General features: G+C 36.8%; 1 protein-coding gene across 13 annotated transcripts in view; it reads left to right on the forward strand.

The window, feature by feature from the left end:
* CAMK2D (calcium/calmodulin dependent protein kinase II delta) overlaps positions 1-16,982 on the forward strand; it is a 209,037-nt gene that overhangs the window by 21,738 nt on the left and 170,317 nt on the right. Inside the window, exon 1 of one of the 13 annotated variants that reach the window (XM_055796073.1) lies at positions 1,433-1,499. The exons of the other annotated variants lie outside the window; for them this stretch is intronic. Coding sequence (XP_055652048.1) covers positions 1,448-1,499 — 52 coding nt within the window. The 5' untranslated portion in view covers positions 1,433-1,447. Of the gene's footprint in view, positions 1-1,432; positions 1,500-16,982 lie in introns of those variants that run through there. 13 annotated transcript variants of the gene reach the window in all.

The following is a 16,982-nucleotide window of genomic DNA, read 5'->3' on the forward strand; positions in this document are numbered from 1 at the left end:
TGCTAGGTTTTTTCACCCCTATTCCTACATTTCTATGTTCTATATGAGACAGTGGTGGTTTGTGAACATAAAGAAAATGCAGCAAGAGAAAAGAGTAAACAGAGGGGGCGAGGGTGGAACAGGAGTGTGGGGTTTTTTTCTTGTGATGTTGGAAAGCTGTGAAAGCAAATTAGTCACTGTTTCAGTTGTGCTTTGCCATAACACTACAGAACCAGCCTTCAACAGATAGCAAACATCCTTGTGCTGCACAGAATTACTCACAAGAACACTTTCATTCTAGGAGGAAGATTGTTACATGGAAAGGATTTTTTTTTATTGCTATAGTTACCTGGTGTATGTTTATATATACCATCTCTTCACAAGAAACTTTTTGAAAAGGTGACTGCAGTCGTGTCAATGATGCTCTTTGGATGGACAGTAGAAAGCACATGTAAAAGATAGGAACAACAATCTCTGAAAAAGCTACTTAACTGAAAAGCAGAAATTATCACTTCAGTTTTCATTGAGAAGTCTTTCACATAGCTTAAGGTCATTTTCACATTAAATATTCAGGCTACTGTTCCTTCCATACTTAAGTGTGCCTGTAAGCTATCATTAGTTACTACATAGATGTACAAATCTTCTGAGGAATTTCTTCAGCTATTATTTCTGTGTATAAACTGTTCTTATATAAATTACTAAGTTGTTAATATTAGGTTATTTTAAAGAAGTCTATCTTAGTTGCTCTTACCTTTCTGGCAAAAGCAGGAAAGGCATCTTGTCATTTTGCTGAAAGCAAACGTCATTGCTGTTTAATTTGTTCTAAAAGTAGTAACGTAAGAAAGGCTTCAGTGATGCCACCTAGTAAATAATTTCATGTGATTTTGGACTTCCCCTTATGCAGGCTCTTTATGAAGCTTTTCACTGTTAACTGAGACAAGGCAGCTTCTTTATTTCTCTTAGAAAGACAGAGCATCACAGGGTAATAAAGTAATTTCAAAGAATGACTAAGGAGTATGGATAAAATAATTTTGTGCTTTTTATACTTGTAACTGAAGCTACGTATCTGGATGAGTACCTTAACTTCATAAATTTTGACATGGATAAGACAGAAAAGATTATTTTGGGAAAATGAGGTGAAGTAAAACCTTTCTCTCAACTTGTTGAGAGGTAAAGAGATCATAAACTTCTGGAAGTTTCAGAAGTGCAAAGAAATGTGCTGAGCAAGCTCTCCTGAGTTGGAAGAGGAAGAGGGGGGTTCCCCTTTATTGGAGGGGGGGAAAACCAAAACCAAAACCAACAACAACAAAAAAAACCACAAACCAAAACCAGTTCCTCTAGAGGAAAATGGAAAATTGAGAAACTTCCTCAAGAAACTTTGATATCTTTTGCCAAACTTGTGAACCAAAATCTCGCTGAACTACTCATGGAGGAAAGTGAATGGGAAACCCTGTAGTTCTCACGTATCATGGAGGAACTGAATATACTCCTGGAGAGCAACAGCCTTCATTTCTGTCCAGGTAGAACAAATTCTTGATTCCTTTTAAACTTAGAGGTGAAGCTGCTATATTTTTGGATTAATATTCTTCTGGATATTAAAGAAGAAATGTTACTTAGCCTGAAGGAACTGAGTAATATTTCTGCCTAGCCTGTCCTTTACTCAAAGCTAAGCAATTGCCTTCTGACCCCCCCTGCCCCTTGGGAAAGGTTAGGTTTATAGGTCATAAAGAAGCCCCAGCAAAATATAAAACAGACTTCCTGAGCAGAGTATCTCATTCTTCAATATTTATGTTGAAAGGAATGTATATACTTTTAAATTCTAAGTATTGAACTATGTGATTCTAATATCCAGTGGTTGAAAATGGCCAGTGTATTCACTATAGCTAAATGATTGATTTAACTTTGTAGGCTTTTTTTTTTTTCCAGTTTCTCTACTAGAGGCCTTTTTTCTTAATTTGAATAAATCAAATTTACACCTTGACATTTTTATCCTGCTACTACCACATCCATTCAGTACTAGCAACTACTTCAGGTTGAATGGCAAGATGATATCCTTACTGAAAAAGGACATAAGAAGTCTCTCCAGCTCCCCAAAAGCTTGGTCAAATGCAGGCAACATTATCCAGATATTCATGATAGTTCATGATTTAAAAAGTAATAATTATTGCTTAGAGGTGGGTTGTTTTTTGTTGTGTCCTCCCCCCTTCTGGGTATGATCATAATGTGATTTTTCAACAGAGCTACCATAACAGGTCTTCTAGACTTAATGAAGATGCTTCTCAACATGTTCACTCTACTGGCTGTTTACTGATGTGCTAATCTCTAGGTTATCTGAAGGGCAAAACAATTTTGATGCTGAGTGAACAGGAGTTGGGCAAACTTTTCTGAGCAAGGGTTAACTTGTTCTTTAAAAGACTTCTTGCTGGCGGCTCCTGGAACAGTTTTTGAGTGTATGTCCTCCATGTTTCAACCTGGTGTGAATCCTTGGGTGACATCCCAGTCCTTTTGATAGTTGTCTTCATTGAGTCCAGTTTTTAAATACTTGCTTTTGACAGGATTTTTTTTCCTGGTGTGTTTTTGTTGGATTTTCATTATTTTCTTTTGCTCTTGGGTTGATGTGCTGTGTAGTAGTAAGCACAGCCAGTCCTTTCAGGTTCTGTTGTTGCATGTTTTTTTCTTCACTGTTGTCTTCAACATCCTTTTAAGATTTTGAAATGAAAACTTTTCTGTATATCACTCAGTAGAAGATGACTGTAAGACACCCTTCTTCCTTTCTGTGTCTTAGATTATATTCCCTAACCCCCCTTCTCTCTCTCTCTCTCTCTCCCATGCTTCCCCCTCCCCCCCCCCCCCAGCTCTTCCAGATGGAGATAGGAAGACATCTGTCAGCTTTAATGGGATATCAGAAGGGGTTTTGAAAGCCTGTGGAGTATCATTTCCAAAAACTGGAGTAGCTGATAAAGCCTTTGTACCAGCGAATTGTCAGAGAGATCTGGGGCTGGTAAGGCCACAGTTAGACTAGCCCAGAGCTCTCAAAACCAAATGTAGCCACTTTGTGAACATGCTTTTGAGAGCACTCTGATGTGCTAAAGCCTTAGGTCGCGAATAATTAGATGGTAGATAGAAAGTTTTAAAATGCATGGATGTGCAGTATTTAATTGTCATCAGAATACACATTTTATTTTTATCTGTTAAAATTCAGATTTGTATTTCTTATTTTTAGAACGTTAGAAAAGAAATAGAGTAAAATCTCTTCAGCGTTATTGATGAATGAAAAATTTTGTTCAGTCTGGGATCCCTCCTTCTGCATCTCATTAAACCTTTTGAACTGTCTAACTTGATCTATAAGCAGAAATATTGACACATGACCCTTAACTGCAGATATGTTAAATTGAGATATGAGTGGGCAATTAAAAATGTATCTTTAAATAGTAGTGCTATCTATACAGTATCCAGCCCATTAGGCAAAGTGTCAGACTGTAGCCTGGAATTCTCTTTGCTGAGGGAACTTGGAAATTAAAGTTACTGAAGTAGTTTAATAGTGAAGAAGAAAAAAGTGGGGATAAGAAGGATGGAAGACGGGGTATGAAAAAAGGTAAGCATGTTTAAATTTCACATTTATTGAAGTAATTTAGAAGTGAAAGGCTGAACTTAGAAACTTTTTTGAGAGATGGTTGATACTATCTCACATTATTACACTCTGAAAAAATACTTTAGGGGAGAATTTTCATTAATTTTACACAGATTTAGCCATGGAACAGTGACTTTAGAGTACTGTCACATGCTGCACCTGATTTGTAGCTTCAGTGTCCTGTACGCTGAATTCTGTAGCCCTTCGAGGATGTTTGATGACACTGGATAACTTAGCTAAGTGATCCAGTTGTATTCCATGCAGTGCTATAATGGTTCAGAAATACAGTGTGGAAATTAGAAGGTGTTGGAGGATATTAGTACCTGAAGAGCTACGTAGGATCTGGTGAAATCAGAAGTATTCAGGATGAGACTGTATTGGCTGTATAACTGCAAGCTGTTTTTTCTTGTTAGGTGCAGAAGCTTGATTTGGTTAATTCTGTGGAGCTTAGTTTTTTTTTCTAGTGGGATGCCTAATTAAAAAAAAAAACTTAGTCTTAACCTGCATTTAAAAATGTTGCTCTAATTCATTGCAATCTTGTATGAAAATTGTGAGAAAATGTGATGATGGGCTCTTGGACTGGTGTGTGTTTACTGAGAAGTTGGTACAGTGTGTTCCTATTAAAACAAACAAACCTTAGTTCCTGCTTTGCTTCCCTAAGCTATACTAATGTGTTAAATATAGTGATGGCTCTTCTCCCTGTGTAGTTTAACAAAGTAAAAATAAAGCTCATAAAGCTGTCACTCATTGCTGGCACTCATGCACACGCTAACATAAGGCAGTCCTAGCTATGGTGGTGGTGGGCAAAGTGATTTCCTTTAAGTGTACTCTGCTCCAGCTTTTGTACAGCCTGATATAGTGAATTCAGTTGGGCTGCTGCTATTTTGTTTAGATTTGTTGGTGGATTCCTGCGTCAGAAGAGCTTAGATCGTCCTGGTGGAACATGCTGCTTCTCCACTGAAAAAGCTGAAGGACAAATGCAGAGGAAATCTCAGTAAAAGTGGAGGGCTTTTTTTATTTATTTTGTTTTCACTGTGAGAGCTATCAGAGCTCTCTTTGGTAGTAGCAAGCAAAGCCTTACATGCAGAGCTTAAAGCTATTTGAGGATTTGATCCATTGATCTTGCTTTCTGCTAAGTTAGGATAGACAATTAATTGGCTGTAGAAACCTGATAAACTTCCAGTTGCTTAACAACGTCAAAGCAAACAATAGCTACCATGTGTTTTCTCTAAGCTTGTTTGTATTTAAAATAGCCATGAACATGTCAACTGGGGACATGAATAAAATGCTGTCCAGATAAACTACTTATATAATTAAATTAAATTGAATGTTAAATGCTCATTTGTTTCATTTGATGATGTTGCATTGTGTAAACCTATTAATTTGGTTTCTGGGCAGCTGTTTCACCAACGCTGGGACCAAAAGGTCAACTTGAGTTTCTTTGTGGTAGTCTCCAGTTCATGTAAGCAAACATCGGATCAGATGTTAAAACGTTGCTGCAGTGCCAAAGGTGCCCAGACTTCAGAGGTTTTGCAAGTCTCCTGATAGGTTGAGAATGATGAAGAAAACGGATTGTTTAATAAATACTTGTTTTAGAATATTTTAGAATAAATAATATTTAATAAAATCTAGTTACATACATACTTCAGAGTAAATCAGCATTGTGTAATCAAACTATGGATCGTGAATTAGAAGTATTATTGCTGTAAATAAGGCAAACGCTGATTGATGCAATGGGATTAGTGGGTTACAGACAGTTTTTTTTGCATGGGGATTGCCAAATTGACTGCAAAACCTTGACATTATTTTATTTAAATAAAGGAAAACTAATTATAGAAACTTAAGCATAGCGCCTGTGCGGCTTAAAGCTTATACAAGAATTGAAAATTATATACAGTATTGAATCTCTCCATTATCTATGAACTGCTGCATGCAAAAGTAACGGTTTCTATACTCACCTGGATGGTCTTAAGGCAGTAGCCAGCAACTTGCACCCAGTTATGCATAGGAATGAGTTTCAGGCATGTGGTGGCATGCAGATGGTGCTTTAGTGTTCAGTTTCTGTTTTCACTTCCAGAAATGTTGGTTGGCTTGGTGCTGAAAAATTAGCAACCTCCAAAACAATCGCCCTAAAACCTTCTGAAGTTGTCTAAATTATAAAATAGGTGATGAAAAATTATTTCTGGCTTTGGAAGGGGTAAGCATTTTAACTTCGCTATTTAGATGGAGTAAGTGAGCCCAGACAATCAAATGTTGACAAAGAATATTTAAGACCTTATTTATAGTAGTATGTGCATACAAGAGTATTTAATAGGAATGTGAGCAAAGATTGGTTAGTTATGTGCAACTTAAGAGAAGTTGTATGTGCAAGTGAAAGTTCAGAACTACATAGGAGAGTTCAGGTGAGCTGGCCAGCCTTGTACACTCTGAGAACTTCAGCTTGTGACCAATTTATTCTTGGATTCATTAGTCTGGAGGAAGAAAAAAAATAGGTAACTATTTAATTAACAGAGTTATGTAGTGTTTCTTTCCTTTTGGATCAAGGGTTCCTTAACTGAAAGCAGACCAAAATAATATCAATTTTTTAGTACCAAAGTAGGTTTAAAGAATGATTATAAGTTAACCAAGAAAAGAATGTTAGATGAGATTCCAAGCCAGAGCAGTTTACCTGCAGTTGAGGTGTGTCATTTGTTAAGTTGTGAATTGGCTTGCATCTCAGATAGGGTTTTGGTTTGGGTTTTTTTTTTTCTTCTTTTTTGAGTGTTATTTTTCTACTGTGGGTCATAAGCTAGGAATTATGGATCTTTAAACTTATATCCTTACTTGCTTTCTGTTAAGCTTATAAAGCAGTAGAATGATAGGACTGTTTATGGCATTTATCCAGATTTTTTCTAAAATTGGACATTTTCAAGAAAGTAATTATCAAAGGTCCTTTCTAGCAGCTTTGATCATTTAAACTTGTACAAACTACTGCATTTTAATCCAAACAACACATAAATGATTTTTTAAAATAAATCCTCTGTTATTTTACCAGTGTTATAAATGCTTATGTCAATATAATAAATATTTTTTAAAGGGTGGGGAGAGATGTAAATTCTATTTTTAATGTTTAAATGTAAATGCTAATCTTCCACTTACCCAAGAAATTGTTGGCTCGCTTAACAGCAAAATGCATGTGACTTATGAATTATGAACTGTTATAACAGTCAATGGCTCCTAATTAATGCTTTAGTGTAAATGAGTTCTACTTAATTAATGTAGTTAAGTTTATGCAGCGTTGAAGGTCTCAGTAAGTTTGTTATTCATTGGTATTTTGTGGATCACTTAACCACTCTGTAATTGCATACAAACATGTCATTAGTTTTTCAGAAAGGTTTTAACTAGGTAAGGTTTTTTTGAAATGCTGAAGAACACCCTGATTAATTCAGTTTAACTGATGAGCAGCAGTTTATAGGTATACTGTTTATCTTAGTAATATTATGTTTTTGCGAAGGATTCATCCCTTTAGTTCATGCTAGCAATTGTAATGATTAATTTCTCAAATGGCCTTAAAGAATCTTCAACTAATATAAAAAGGGTCAGCAGTGTTCTTTTTTTCCTGTATGAATTTAAGGGGGCTTCCCAAAGGAAAGGCATGTTGGGCTGTTTTCAGTTAATACAGGTAGCAACTGAACAGTCATCTCCTGTTCAGCCTGTCTTGCTGAGGTGTTACTGCTAGATGTCAAACAAAACTTTCTGCACATTTTTCTAAGGAATAAAATGAACGTGGGTCAGTGTGATAGTGGCTGTTTCAGGCAAAGAATTTAAACGTGCAGCCAGAAAAGCGGTATCTTCTACGCAGTGAGGAATAGGACCTTTTTATGACACTGTAGCTTTTTGCTGGAAACAATTGGTATGTTGAACATTTATTGGCCTAGTTCTGGTCAAAACTGCTTGTTTTCAACGCATTACTTTCCATGGGCCTTGTGTGCAGTGGTCTGTTGCCAACATTGCACAACGTTTTGGTCTATTGTGCTTTTATTAGCAGAGTTGTTCATTTTTAATCTGTAGTTTATCTTTTCAGCTCTTCTTAGTGGTTTTCCCTCTTTGCCCTTTTAGTAGTTCATTTTCATCTTGTGCCAGAGTAAAGTGATCTGAATAATTTGATTAATTAGGTATATAAAATAAATCTATAATTAAATCAGTCACATCAGCTGACCATACCTCTCTATTAGTGTTTCTCTTTCACCTTTGTTGATAGGACATAATGCTGCATACTTGAAGTGATATTCTGACTGTGAATTATAATTAGCTAGGCCTTTTGGCTTTTTTTTTTATTATTATTATTCTTGTTGTTGGTTAACTTGTTTTACCATACGCAAATGAATGAATAGTACATTTTATTCCAGTTGAATGTTGGTCTTGCTACTTTTTAAATGAAAATTGACATCACTCTTTGAGTTATTGTATTGTTTTACAAGGGGAATTTCCTAGGTAATCAAGTTTGGATTAAAACACTTATTACAGGTCAACTGTACATGATTTTTTTTTCAATATAGTGGTTTACAATTACTTTGTAGCAGTTGAGACTTGTTTTCTAGTAATAACATTATATTGTATGGCACCAGATAAAACTCATCTTCTATACTGAAGCCTCTAGATATAAATAGAAGAGTTAATGTTCTTAATCTATAGCTGATGGTTGGCCAGTTAGCTGTTTAATCTCTCACCCCTCTGAAATCTATGAAGTCCTTTTTTTGTGTGACATCCTCTGAAGTGCAAGGTTATGTTGAATCAAAGCTGAGTCCCTGCTTTGTCTAAACCTTGGTAACATTCATGTCATGTGTCTGGTGTTAGCCTCATAGTGCTGTACCTGGCTGCAGTGCTTCCTAGGAAAAGTGTCATTTTCCTGCAGTGGCTTTGTAAATGAGTAGAGTGTTAATCAAAGATGTGAAGGGGAAATCCCTGCCAGTGTGGCTGGAGAAACAATATACATGTGTAGACAGGCACATACACTTTTCATTCATGAAACACTTTTAAGTCTGTATAGTTTTACTTTTTTATACTTCTCTTGAAATAGATGCAGCTTAGTTGGGAAGATCATCAGAATGGGTAACATGTCAAACTGCTTCTCTTAAGGGGACTATGAAGCTATGAACTTGCAATACTTAGTAGTTGAATTACTTGAGTTTCAAGATGTATCATCCCTGAGGCAATCCTGTTTTTTTCCTCCCTCTCTTTCTTAACTGAAGTTAAGTCTAATAATTACTAAAAGAGATTGTATTACTTCAGTGAAATGACAGCATGCAAGGTGTGGTCAGCAATTTATGTGCTAAATAAGCTTGTTTCCTGCTTCAACTTGAGACCTTCAGGGTGCACCTGGTGCTGGTGGTGATACTTTTTTGAGACAATGCTTATTGGAAGTGTGACACAGGAAATTTCTGATTTAAAATAACTTTTTATTTTGCAAGGCAGCTTACAGCTGAGGTATTCCATATGTCTGAAAGATGATGCATTGCTGACAGCAGTCTCTCTCAGATTAAGTGTTCTGACACCTGGTGTGGTGGGCTTAGGGGTCAGTCATGAGTAGATTCAAAGGCTGTTGAGAGGTGAGCTGAGGAGAATGGATCGCTTCGTTTTCCTTGCTGGCAAAAAGCTGAGTTCCTTGTGGTTGTGAAATTAAACTGGTTGTAATTGCGCCGAAGTACTACCTTCTCTTCCTTAGGATGAGAAATGGGAATGGGGAACAGAAACAAAGAGGAAGAGCTGTGCAAAGCCACTGATGCCTAGAAGTTTGTGACACGAATAAAAAACTTGTCACAAAACGCTATTTCATACATCATGTGATAACTTGGAAATGTGACACATCTTTGCAGCATCCTTGGAGAGGGTGATATTCTAGGAATGAATGTACTTGAAAATTCAGCTGGTTTTGATACCACAGCATTACAAATGTTGTTTATTGTACATGTACTGGAAAGAATTGGGCACATAATGAAGTAATTCAACACCCTGGTGGAGGAATGCTGTTGTGCATTTGGATTAGTCTATAAATAATCATTGGTTGGATTTGATTGCATAGAGCTGATCATTAATCTCCAAGAGGCACTATGGTATTTTTTTTGTCAACTGTCTTCTGACCTCACCAGTCATACCAAAATAGAAGTGTATTTTTCATTAGCTTTTTTGATTAGAAAAAAATGTTTTCAGATCAAAGAGAATCTGAAACATAATAGGTTTTCATTTAGGACTGATTTCTCAAAATTTTCCCAGTTGCCTCTCCCGTAATATCAAAACACATCCCTGAATACCCATATGGGTGCTTTCCCCCCACAATTAAATGTACTTTTTCAGAATGCTCAGTAGTGGAAGCAAGGATCTGTGAGGATTTCGGCACCTTTGACTATTATCTGTGGATGACACTGTCTATGTGATGGAGTCCTGAAATCCTGTTTCTCTCTCTGTGCTTTAACATGACTTCAGAAATTTCTAAAGTCTGTCTAGTTTTACAAGTGTTATATAGCCATGTGTAACAACAGTAAAAGGAAGATGCTCAGGAGAGCACAGGAAACCACCTCTCTTTTGATCTAGCCCTGAAGGACCAGTGAAGCTGCTTTGAAGCTGTTGCCCTGCTTTAAAACTACTGCTCTTCTTTCCTGAAGCTGGGGCAGGAGCTGTTTGCACTTTTGGTGAGCAATCCTTTCTCTTTTAGGTCTTTGTGCAGTTCGTCTCCATTCTCTGCTTTTTTTTTTTTCTCTCATCTGCCTGTCCACATTTGTAATCTTCACTGAATCTTTTTTGTGGGATTGCATTTATGTATTTTTTTAAAAAACTACATTCCTAACTACTGAGTATTACCTGAAGCTCAATAAAGTTAGGCAGACCTGTCACATACAAGAGCTGTCAGTGGCAGTAGGAGAGTAAAACCATTTTCAGGAGAGTGACCACATATTGTCCATTTTTTCCTTGTCAGTACAGCGGGGTAAGAAGTTGTGTATCAGTCATGGTACAGTGCAGGAAGTTTACACTGTACATGTTGGGAGTGTTAATTTAATCAAGGGAAGTATGGCTAGGTAAGGCAACTGCACGGTGCACAAATGGAGTGAGGCTGACGTGATGTAGTTTCATGGTAATACTTGATGAGCACTCGTGACCAAGCTGGGTACATTGAGTCAGCTAGCCGTGCAGTGCTTTGTCCTGGAAGTGCTTCAGATCACTCTTCGGTCATTTAATGTGGCCAGCAGGGTGAGAAGCGTTATTTTGTAACAATAGGTAGCTATGATTCGTTATTTTTCAATTGGAGTACTGTAAGGGGATTTGAAAGACGTTGCATTTAAAATTGCATGTCTGGAGTTTATTTCATCTTTCAGTATTTAAAAAATAAGAGAATAACTACTCTTAGTGGTTCACCAGTTAGTTATGATTCCCACATCTCCCTCTGAATACTCTTAACTTGGCACGTTTGAAGTTGGTGAGAGTAATTTGATTAATATTAGTTTTGAATAAGGCATGTTAATCAAGAATGCATTTCAAGAGGCAATAATACCTCTCTGCTGCTTTGCACTCCTGTTTTTACTGCAGGGAATTGCATTTGAAATTTTTTGTCTGATTTTATGTGCATCAATAGTAAAAATACTGGCCTGATTCCCTGTGTTACAAGGTGTCCATTGCAGAGAATGTTCTTTGCAGGCAGAAATACGCAAACACAGTTTAGTTTGCTGAAGATTTTTGTTGTTGGTAATCATACAACTTGATTTTTGTATTCTGGGACAAGGTGTTAGTTCTGCTACAAAGACTGCATGGATATAGAAGCCAAGGGAATCTAAGTTTTGTTTGTTATTTTTATTAAGCTCTTCTCAAAGTAGGTTCAAGGCACTAAAATAAAATGTGCCAGAGTATCAGCATTGTTACACTACTGAGTAGATTGCTATCCTGGTTATACTTAACACAGATGGTTACTGGCTTGAATACCTTATTTCTGGCATTAAATATTGAATTTATTAATTGGCATTTAAGTTATGAGCATGAAGTTAAATCCAAATTTAGATTTTCAAATCTGTGACTTTGTTTCTTCAGTTTGAGATTCCACATTTGTGTCAGCAGTAGTCAGGTTTGAAAAAACTGTAAGTTGTTTGCAGTATTTGTGAGAGTCAAGTGCATATATAGGCACTTGACCAGTGTGAGCCATATGTATGCTTTTGTAAGTACTTGTCATACTTTATAGATCTCTACCTTGAGAATAACTGTCTCTAATTGCTTATGCTTATGACTGAAATTTGTTGCAAGTTTTGAAGTAATTACTCCTAACATTTATAAATGAAACTTGAATGGTGTGGGAGTCACTGTGTATGCGAGCACTTGAATGTATTGCCAGGAGTTAGTCTGTCAGTGTGCCTGTACGAAGCTGCAAATTCCACGTGTTCTGTGAACTTCCACTGACTGCAATGTACATTATATACTTTTCATAATGTGTTTTTAACTATGTCATGGACTACACTCCGTATGGTGCTCAGAGAAAATGCTGAGGGAGTGGAGGGAAGGTGTCACTGAATGGTTCTTTTTTGGAACCAGTAAGTGAGTATAGTAAAGAACGTGGCAGAACCCCCCAAAGCAGTAAGAAAAAGAGCAGCCTCCTTCTCCAATTTTTTCACCCTTAATTTTGGATGGGTAGGTATCAAATAAAAAAAAAAACTTCATTGGAAAAACTTGATTTTGCGAGTGAAAATTTTGAGGCTAACTTGGAGATTTATTTGGCAAGAGCAGAGTAGAATGTTAAGAGCAGTTTGTGGTTCAGAATGATGGAAGGAGCAGGAGAAAGGGAGCAAGAGGGGTGGTATAACCCAAGATACTGGAGAACGGTGCTACATAAGGATGCTGAATGTGTGGTGAGATTTTGATGTGCATTTGGTGGTATTTTTGTTCTTAAATCTCCCTCTTGTGATTTCAAAAGTAGTGGGTGTTGGGTTTCATAGATCACTTGCAAAATATCTAACTTGCCTATATATAATACTGTGTTCTAGAGTAAAATAATCAACCCAAGAATCTATGAGGGCTCAGTTATTTTTGAAATGAGACTGAAACATCATAGATATTTTAGTGTCTCCCTTGCTGTAAGTGATGTCTCTGCCCTGGCAACTCAAAACCGTACATGTTTTCTATATCAGAATGCTTGGCAAGGGCTGTGACCATCTATTTCCCTTGATTCTCTTTTTAGTTTCATTTGCTTGACACTTCAAGCTGTGAGTGCTTACAAGTCCTACTGAAGTGTTTCACTGCTTCTGTTTCAGCCTTCCTGGTGTATTTAAAATGTTCCTATGGGTATATAGCTACTTGAAAACACAAGCCTCATTAACACATTTTTGTTTTGCTTTTTGACAAAGCAATTGCATATTTAAGTAATGTGCTACTCGCAGCCAAGCTGCTAATTTTCATAATCTATCAAAGATACTTTGGTAAAAATAAACATGCCTTTTAATATTAAAAGATGAATTTCTAAAGCTGTATATGGTGGGTGGCAGCTTCTTGAAACACTTTGCCTACACCTGAAGCTGTAAAATGGTTCTTTTCAGGAGCACTGTTTCTGAGTTCAGGCTTCTAAGTCACTGGAGTTGGGAAATTTTGTATTTGATTGCAGAAATCACACATTCACGAATACTACAATCGAATGGTTTTAGTATAGAAACTCCAATGTTGAGAGTGGTGCAGCCTTACTTAAAATATAAGTTACTTAAGTTGCTGCTTTGGGAAAAGCATTTATTTTATTGCAAAACAATGAAAAAAGTAGGAAAGAAGTGTCACAGTGTTGCCAAAACTGCATTTACACTAGGGTTGCTGAAAATACCTTTAAATTAATGTATTTTTTTTGAAGGACCACTTCGTGCCATAGGCAGTCTTAGTAGTTTGTGTCACTGAAATAATTCAGCTTTGCAATTGTTCTTTTTATTTTAAGTTTTTGCTTGAGTTTTTATAATTTCCCTGAGAGAAGCCTTTCTTGTTTAAATTCTTAATGGCCAGGCCTTCAAGTAAGATTGTGTGTTACTATGTATGTCTACTATGATATGAAAACAGTGGTGTCAGGGTGGTGGTGGGGAAATGTTTGTGTTAGTCTGTGTGTGTCTTGTCTCCTTTTAATTTTTTTATATACATACATATATAAGCCTAGTTTCTTCCTGGATTTTATGATTTAGATATTGTCTTCATGTTTGCCAGTGAACTGAATCAAAAGCTTTTGCAGGCCTTTTCAAAATTAGAAGAGACTGAGATACTTCACTGCATAGTATACATTTAAAAGACAGTGATAATTGTCTGCATGTGTAGCTTTCTGCAGTTCTTTCTTAATGTTTCTCAAAAGCCGTTTGTCTGAAGTGATTTTAAAGTTTGAAGAAGTAATCTAGATTTTATTATCCATAATTAGTTTTGGTCAAATCTCTGCAATAACTGGGGAGGAAGCCCGTTACCTGGTTAAACCTATGCGTATGTCATGTTGGTGCTGAAGCCTGATTCTAAAAGGGTTGTTCGGCGTTGTTAGCTGGGGCAACAAGAAAACCAATTTTACTAAAGCTGGGAAACTTGCTGTACCAGATGGTCGGAACAGACTTAACGTTCTTCTTTAGTCCAACTAAGTGGATTTGTGGAATTTGCTATCAGTGAACTCTTAAGTTGTGGGATGGGTTTAGTAACAAGTTATCAGACTGGTGCTAGATAACTGGAGAGTATCTCTTTCGCTGAAGGCAGTTGAGAGTATTTAAGCTTATACAATGAAAAGTCAGTTTCACTGTGGATGCGGAGAGTCTGTAATGCCTGATAGTACTCTCTTTAAGGCTGCTTCATCTCTAGCTCGAGGTGCGTAGGTGAAGTGGCAGCCATTCAACAGTTACCACTTTAGCACTGCAGTCAAGCAGTTTTTAGATTTGTTCATATTCCCTGTGCTTTTAGCATGCCTGTGGTTTGCTTTTGCCTTTTTTTTGCCTGCTTCTGACATTCCAGTTAACACTTACCCTTGCTCAGTCATTTTGTCTTTGTAAATTCCACATCTCTAGCCGTTTCATAGCTGTATCACTGTGATGTTTTAAAAAGCACTTAAAAGAGTATTTTCAAGGTTGACTTTCAGGGTTTTTTTTCTACTGTAGTTAATTGTTATAAAGTACAAATTACTAGATGTCTGTATCCATTACTTTCTGAGAGCATGGCATTCCACACTGAAAAATAAATAAGACTATAGACTGAAAGCTTTTTCCCAGGGAAATTCCACTGTAGTGAGAAAAGACTTTATAGGCAAATAGCTTATTCTATCTCAGTTGAGAGTAAATGCTTCAATGTGTAAAGCGTTTGGGTTTTTTTCTTGCTCCTGGGTTGAAAACAGCTTCTGGGTTTTTTTCTGGAGGGATGGGGGATGGGGGTTTGTTCTGTTCTGTGTCTAGTACTGGAGCTGTGAAACAGTTGCAGGCTCTCGGTTCTGGATTACACTAAAACCTGGAGAGTTGAGGAGAGGCAAAGTTCAGGTTACTGTTAAATTGTAAGAACAATGAGCAAGGCAGAAAGATTATCACTCAGCTTGCCTCTGGAGATCTCAACGTTGAATTTGCTGTTTGTGAACTGAGGAAAAATAGTTATAGAAACTGGTGATGCTTTCAACCTGGAATTTTGCTAATTTTTAATTATGAGTAAAACATTATGCTTTGGCTTCAAGTAAATTTTGATTGCATTCCATGGCACTATTAGGTTGTTGAAACGTAGTTCTCTGAAAATTTTAGCTATAGTCTTCCGCTAGTCTGTGTTGTTCCACTGTGTCTTCAACACAGTCTGTCTTGGTTTTCCTCATCATTGAAATGCAGATAATAGCTGTTATCTGTAGAAAAGGATTGTTTTGGTTGGGGTGGTTTTTGTTTGATTGGTTGGGGGTTTTTTTAATAATAAAGGAAGTAGCTTGTCATATTATTAGCAGAGGAGGAATAAAGGACTAGTATATTTTGCAAAATGGAACACACTTTCAGCAGTTTTGTTAAAAGTAGACTGCTTAATTTTTTATCTGTGTTATTCCTTCCTATCACCAATATTTTCAGTTACTATATAGAAACTATATTAAAAACTATCAGTGTCTAGAAGAGTATTTTGATAAATTATTCTGTATTATTGTAATCTGGAAAAACCTTTAACTAGCAGGAAGCAAGTGCTGCTCTTTATGTAGCTTTCCTAATGAACCTTAAAGGTTCTCTTCAGACAGATCTGAATTTGTTTTGCCTCTGTATCCACAGCTGATTATATAGTACTTCTCGTGAAGCAGTGATTTTTATTTTTTAACTTGCATATAGGATTATTTATGAATGTAGAACAGAGATTTCTAAACACAGAGAAGTAGACGTATGCCCAAAGACTGTAGCTGGGAAAGGGAAGCCCTAGGAATGGGATACCAAATTGTGCTTTGGTTTTTATAAACCTGTTCCAGCTTGAGAAGTAAGAGGAAGATGCAAATCTTGCACCTGAAATCTGTCACTTCACAGAAGAGCTTTGCTATCTGTCTAGCTCACAGATTGCTGAAAATACGATAGTATTTTCAATTTATCTTGAGAAACTGGGATCCACATAAGTAGTAGCTTTCTCATTTTGAGAGATGCTTTCCCGAACTTTAATTTGTAGAGAAATTAAAAGTTAAGTTGATTGTGACTCTTTCCTGATATAGGACATCAGGTTATTTACACAGATACAGAAAGCAAGTCAGTTTGCAAATAGATTGTACAATAAGTGCTTTGTAGCATATGGGAGGGCTTACTGGTTTTGCATTGAAAACCAAAAGACTGAAGCTTAACTTCCATATATTTAAACCGGATTTGCTGTAAAACTGCACAGTAAACTTTAGTGGCCTTTTTACTAGACTTTGTACTCTTATTCTGTAGGGACTGTGATTTTCTTGGCCTGTAATGATTAATGGAACGTGACAGAAAATGAACAGCATCTCTGAAAGCCTGGCAAAAGTATTTCTGCTATTTTTACATGACCTTTGCAAAGGTGAGGTCTTAATGTTTCTTTAGTAAAGTGACAATACCTAATTATTTTTGCATGCTGGTGTAGTTTCTTTCACAGCTCTGTTGAAATAGTCAGTGTGACCATTTTAAGGCTAGCTTGACTGGGAACAGCCGGGGGGTCAGGAGTGAGGGCAACTGTGCCCAAAACCTTGAATGAAATGTAGCAGAAGCTAATATTCAGAATTCACGTAGTAGCGTAATTTGGACATCACAGATGATGAGAAATGTTTATGCTGCAGAATGAGATACTTGCTAGTAATAGAAGAGTCGGTTTCCTGCTTGTGGCTTTTTAAAGTCTGAAGAATAGCATTTACAGTCTAACAGAAGAGTAACTACTTTTCCTCTCCAGTTTCTGTCTTCCTGCTAGCCTT

Source organism: Falco peregrinus, chromosome 2, assembly GCF_023634155.1.
Source record: "Falco peregrinus isolate bFalPer1 chromosome 2, bFalPer1.pri, whole genome shotgun sequence".
In the NCBI taxonomy this organism is placed as follows: domain Eukaryota; kingdom Metazoa; phylum Chordata; class Aves; order Falconiformes; family Falconidae; genus Falco; species Falco peregrinus.